Below are 5,870 nucleotides of genomic sequence, written 5' to 3'. Positions count from 1 at the left end.
GAGAGAGAGAGAGAGAGAGAGAGAGAGAGAGAGAGAGAGAGAGAGATCCCTTGCTTGCCCAGTGAGTACAGGAAGACTCAGTCTCTGCTGGCCTACTGTGCTTTCTATTTTCTACTAGTCTGGAGTTGCCTAAATATAGTGCCTCTTCTGCCAGGCAAGTCCCTGAGTAGAGAAGGGGGGGGGAATTGCCTGTCCTCGGGCCTTGGGGGACACTGGCAGGTGAGCTGGACTAGAAAGGGCCCAGAGGAAGTCAAGTGGACCTGGACTTTACAAGCCTCACTCGGGGCCTGAACAAATTGAAAGCTGTGGGAGAAGGAGAAGGAAAGGTCTCTTTCCTCTGCCCCAGTCCAGTCCTCAAACAGGGTAAAATCCGCTTTGGCTCCAGCCTCCAGAGAGTCTGGTAGCCAGGCCTACCCATGGCTTGCAGCTCAGCTCGAAGTCATCATTGAGGTTCAAGCCAATTGCCTTCCATGGGGAAAGTTGGGCAGCGGGCTCCATTCAGCAGCACTGCCCAAGTCTGTCCAGCAGTGTGGTGAAGATGAAGAAGACAGTAGTGACTGCAGCCCCTGCAGCCCACAGCGGCTCAGTCAGAGCCTCCGGGCTCCTGAGATGCCGCTCCACGCTCACCTTTAAGACTGCCACGGGGTCTCACTTGCTCTCCCCAATGCTCCTGTCCCCCTAAAGTGCCCCATGAAAAGCAAAGTAGGAACTGGGAACAAGACTGAGTTTAATTTGCTTTGAGTCTACTAATTAAGGGGGAGGACAGTCCATACCCCCCCTCCGCGTTTGCCCAAAGCCAGCATCAGTGTGCTCCTGGCTTGACACGCACACAAAGACTCCAGGCAGTGTGGGCAGCGAGGCGGACAAAGACAACCTCTGCCTCCTCTATCCAGAAGAAATCAGGTGGGCCTTGCCTTGTGCCACCCTGTGGGCACAAACCCGCTAGGCCCTATTCGTTCATTTTTTTCCCCCCCGTGAAGAAGGAACTTTTAAAAAACAAACAAAAACCTCAATGTGAGCTTCTCAGGGGGAAAAAAGTTGCCATACTCTGCATACATACGTTACTGTTTACTGAGAACTTTGACCCTGCCTCACGACTGAGAGTACAGTAGCTCCTACTGAAGACCTAAACTCCCTGCCCGCCTTGGGACTAACCCAAGCCAGGCCCTCCGCCCGCCAACCCCGCTGTGCAGAAAGGATGTGTCCCCTTAGGCTAGCCCTCTCTGCAAACCGTCTAGTTTTCAGGATCGCCCAGCTTGCCTGGCCTCCTGCTTCAGATTCCCCGGCATTCCCTTAAGAGGAGTTATCCGGTGAGCCCCGGAGTCTTTCAGAACTCTTATCTAAACCACTCCCGGCTCTTTCCAGCCTTGAGCCCAATCATCAGAACACCCTGCTGCAATTAACCATATCTCGGACCCCAGCTGAATCTCCATGATTCTCTCTAAACGTTGGAGTTGCAGGGCCTGACCAGCGGAGAAGAGCTAGCCTGTCAGTGAATCTCATACAAAGCTAACAAAGCTGAGCACCTGGAAAGTTACTGATCCAGAACTCGGGCGCTGATCAGAATGCTGGGCGCTGGCTGCCTGGGTCTGGTTGTAGTGTGGCCTGGCCCTGGCTGCTGGGCCACACTCACCTGAGTTTCCGTAAGACTGAGACTGTGAGCCAGCTGCTTCCTTTCCGCTCCCACCACGTAATGGTTCTTCTCGAAAGCGTGCTCTAGCCTTAAAAGCTGGGACGGTGAGAAGGCGGTTCGAATCCGCTTTGGCTTTCTGGCCAGAGCGTTGTGCAAAAGGAAACTCTCGGGACTTGTGTCGTTCCCTGCAGGGGGCAGAGCAGAAGTACCATTAGGGGGCCTCCCAGGCAAGAGTCGCCGGCTTCTCTGGAGCCGGGCTGGGCATAACTTCCTGAGCCTCTACCTAGTCCACAGCGCCAGACCCTCTCTAAGCTTTTGAAAAGGACACCGGCCCAGCCGGCAGACCCAGGCCCCAGGGCTCCAAACCTGGGCAGTAGCTAAAGAGCAGTGGTCTCTAAGGTGGCAGTTCTCAGGTTCCCGGATCTTTGCGGGTTCCCTAACTGCCCTAGCACCTCAAACCTAGATACCTCCACTGTGTGTGTAGGGCAGAAAACAGGACAACAGAACCCGGGCTCTAAGATTGGTACCCACCATATAATAATACTAATAACAATAATAATAAGTAGTAGTAGAAGAAATAGTGGTAGTAATTCCCTACTTTCTAGCCTATTTTAAAATTTAAAATTAAGCGTAAAAAGGACGTCGTATTTTCTCGCGGATTTATTCAAGAATTTTTTGTTTGATTGGTTGTTTCTAGTTTTGTCTTGCTATCTCTCTGAGAAATTGCAGAAGTCGGTTGAGACGTTGCAGCCGGGCCGGGACAGAAATCTCGAGGTATCTAAGGCCGCTGCTTCCAGAGTATCCGGTTCTAGAAGCCCCTGGTTGCTTAGAGCTAGTAAAGGAGAGTGAAGGAACTGGAGCCTCGCGGTGACCGGTGACCGGTGATCCAGTTGAGGGTACTCGCCGGGATGGTCAGCGAAGATCCAAGCTGTCCGTGATGTGGCCAGGCGACCAAGAAAGGGACTGGCAAAGAACGGGGAAGCTGAGCTCTAAACTTTGAAAGCTAGGCTTGGGTATTTCGGCTTCCCGTATTAAAGGAAGTGAATCTATTTGCCAGCACCACCACCCCATAAACAGCCAGTAGTCTCAGCGGGAGTAAAGGCAAATTCAGTGCTGAACTAAGGGGAAAAGGTGTTTTGCTTTAGTTTGGGTTTTTGTTTGTTTGTTTGTTTGTTTTGTGTTGGGGTGTTTTTAAATAATATGTAAATATATAAAATGACGAGCTGGCATCTACCCGATTCTAGACTGACGGGAATGAGAAGTGTTGTTGAATGGAAAAGCCCATAGTTATCGATCGCGCCCGGCCAGAGGTAGGTCTTTTACGGACTGCAGTCGGCAAACTAATTCGAACCCTTTTCCTAAAGTTTTAACTTTCTTACCAACCCCAACCCAGAAGCATACAAAATTACTAAATCAGGGGTGGGGGTAAATGAAGATATCTAAACAGATCTTCCCTTGTCAGGCCTTCTCTCGACTGGGTTTTCTCTTTTCTTTTCTTAAATTTCTTTCTTAATTTCTTTCTTTCTTTCTCTCAGGAAAAACAAAAACAAAAATCAGCAACCGAAGACCAAACGGAACCTGACTTCCCGCCATGTCCAGCGGGTGCCCGGGTTAAACAGGTCGCGGAGAGAACTAGTGGAGCTGTGGAGGTTTCTACTCGCTCTCTTCCCGCCCCTCCCTGGGCCTCCAGAGCAAGAGGAAGGAAACAGTTTCCTCTGAGGTTTCCAAGGTCTCCTTGTCTCCTTAAAGGGTTTGAAGACCTAGAAGTCTGGGTCTGGGCTGGAGGGACATAGAGTGAGTGGAGAGCAGAGTTGAAGTCCAGTGAACCTGGCCGTGTGGCCCTGTCCGAGCCCCTGAGAGATAGACCGGCCAGGAACACGGTCCAGGAAAACAGGATTCAGAGACCTCGCGGGCTCAGAGCTTCGTGACAGCGGGCTTCGTCGCCCAGCATCGTGTCCCAGCCAGCCCGACCCCGGCCCGAACCACGGGACACCTCGTTTGCACCCTTTTCCAAAAGGTCAAGGAGTGAGCAAGCCAGTAAGTAACCCAAACGAGCTTCAGAGACTAGGGACCAAGCCTCTCGCTACCCAGTTTCAAAACCAAGCACCCAGGCTGACCTCCGCCCAGGCCTCGAGGAGCGCCCACCCGAAGCAGGACGCAATGAAGGAGGCGACCTGAGCGGCGTGCTTCAGTTCCGCGACGTGGCACGTACCTTGGAAGCGATGACCCAGATATCGGTAGCGGTGGATGAGCCAGGGGTAGAAGGTGGACGGGTCCCGCTGCTGCGAGGCGAAGAGGGGGTGTGGCGAATGCGAGGAGGGCAGGGGGTGGGCGGCCAGGGCGTGCGGCGGCGGCACCGGGTGCACCGGCACGGCGGGGTTGGGCGGGTGCGAGACCGCCTCGGCGAACACCAAGTCCGGGTTAGAGTAGACGCCCCTGCCGGCGGCGGCGGCGGCGGCGGCCGAGTGGAAGCCGTTGAGGAACGGATTTATGGGACTGGAATTGGCGTAGCTGAGCGCCGCGGGACGGATGGGATCCTCGGAGCGCGAGGCAGGCAGGGGACTGTCCTTGGCCACCAGCGACTCGATGGTGAAGCAGCGCTTGGGCGCCGGCTGAAACATGCTGCGCCGAGGAGCGGGCGCTCTGGGCTCCCTGCTCCCGGCGACCGCGGCGCGCTGCCTCCGCCGCCCGCTGCCCGCGGCGAGAACCGAGGAGAATGGGGGACTCGTTTGTTTGGGGTGGGGGTGGGGGTAAGGAAGGGAAAGGAAGGAAGGAAGAAAGGAAAGGAAAAAGGAAAGGAGGGGGAGGGGGGAGAGGCAAAGCCGAAGATCCCGAGAATCTTGCACCAAACGCGCCCAACCTGGAGAGAGGGGGGAAAATCCTTCCAGAAGAATTTGCAGGCGTGGATTGGGGTAATATTTTTTTGAGCGAGGTGGCGGGGGGGGGAGAGAGAGATTGGAGTTAGAGGCAGGGAGGGGGGTTTTCGGGGAGGCAAAAAAAAAAAAAGTTTTCTCTCCTTTGCAAAAGGCGGGCAGGGCGCCCTAAGTCCAAGGACAATCCATGGAAGTGTTCGCTTCTTCACTAGTAGTGCAAACGATTTGTTAGTTCATGAGCCTAATTAGTGCGGGGATCACATAAACAGCTTCCTCCGAAGCCTGGTAAATGGCTTGATGATTGGTCGCTATTACTCGCCCTGAGGTGGAAGGGGGGAGACTCTTTAAAGTGCGTCAGAGGGAGGCGAACGCCTGGGAACCCGGAGGCCTGGATCCGGGCCCAGAATGGAACGGAGTCGGCGCCACTGCCCCGGCCGTGCCTCCAGCCGCCCGCCCGGCCGCCGACCTCTCGGTGTCTTCGCCCTGCGCTCCGGGCTAGCTCCCTCGCTCCCGCGGCGCCCGCTGCGGCTTCTCTCCTCCTCCTTCGCCTCCTCCGCTTCCCTCTTCTCCTCCTCTTCCTCGTTCCTCTCCTCCTCTTCCTCCTCCTCTTTCCCCCACCTCCTCCCCCTCAGCCACCGCCTCCTACTGCACCAACACCACTCCCTCCGGGGCACCCGGGTCCCTTCAGAGTCTCGGGGCTGCGCTGCCTTTGCTGCGGACCCCTGGATCCTAAGCCTGCGGCGCTGGAGCTGATGGGACTGAAGCACCGACGGACACGCAGATTTCTTCACTCCCTAAGCTCCGCTGCGGCTGTCCCCTGGAGGCCCGCGCCCCGGTCACTGAGATGGCTTTGGGCGCCCGGCGAGGGTAAGCGGGCGGGGACTGGTTCCCGGCAAGGGCTAACCCGCTTCACTCCTACCAATCCCCACCCCCAGCAAAACTCCCGAGGTTTCCTAGGCGCGCGAGGAGGGGGGTTCCTCCCACCCCTCCAACCAAGCGTAGCTTCGAGGTTCCAGGGTCCACGCGTTTGCAGTCTTTGACCCGGCTGGTTCGTTTTTAAGTTCAAACCTTAGGGGCCAGCTGCGCCTGTACCGTGGCAGTGGACTTTCAGCACGCACCCAGAGTTTCTGTTTTTCCTTTCTGGAGGGTGGTCACTTCGTTCCCCCAAAACAGTTCTTTCTGGGATATGTAGGGATATTTGGGGAAGAAGTCTTGGGTCCTGGGTCAGAAGCTGAAGTTGTGATTGTGTTATCGTTCCATTGTCCTTAGTGGCGTTGACACTGTTCCCATTATTGCTATTATTACTGTACCTATTTTTATTCTGACATCTGTTGTCCCAGAGCTGGGTTGCTCTGCAAATCCAG

General features: G+C 55.4%; 1 protein-coding gene across 2 annotated transcripts in view; it reads right to left on the bottom strand.

Annotated features, from left to right (window-relative positions):
- Emx2 (empty spiracles homeobox 2) overlaps positions 1-5,108 on the bottom strand; it is a 7,139-nt gene extending 2,031 nt beyond the window's left edge. The window contains exons 1-2 of one of the 2 annotated variants that reach the window (XM_021200756.1): positions 3,846-5,108; positions 1,634-1,818 (exon numbers count right to left, since the gene is read on the bottom strand). In XM_021200756.1, coding sequence (XP_021056415.1) covers positions 1,634-1,818; positions 3,846-4,254 — 594 coding nt within the window. In that variant the 5' untranslated portion in view covers positions 4,255-5,108. The remainder of the gene's footprint in view (positions 1-1,633; positions 1,819-3,845) is intronic. The other variant, XM_021200764.2, reaches the window with a different exon arrangement.
- Positions 5,109-5,870: the final 762 nt, after the last annotated feature.

This window comes from Mus pahari, chromosome 1 (assembly GCF_900095145.1).
Source record: "Mus pahari chromosome 1, PAHARI_EIJ_v1.1, whole genome shotgun sequence".
Taxonomy (NCBI): domain Eukaryota; kingdom Metazoa; phylum Chordata; class Mammalia; order Rodentia; family Muridae; genus Mus; species Mus pahari.
The sequence above is the reverse complement of the archived record's forward strand: the minus strand, read 5'-3'. Positions and strand labels throughout refer to the sequence as shown.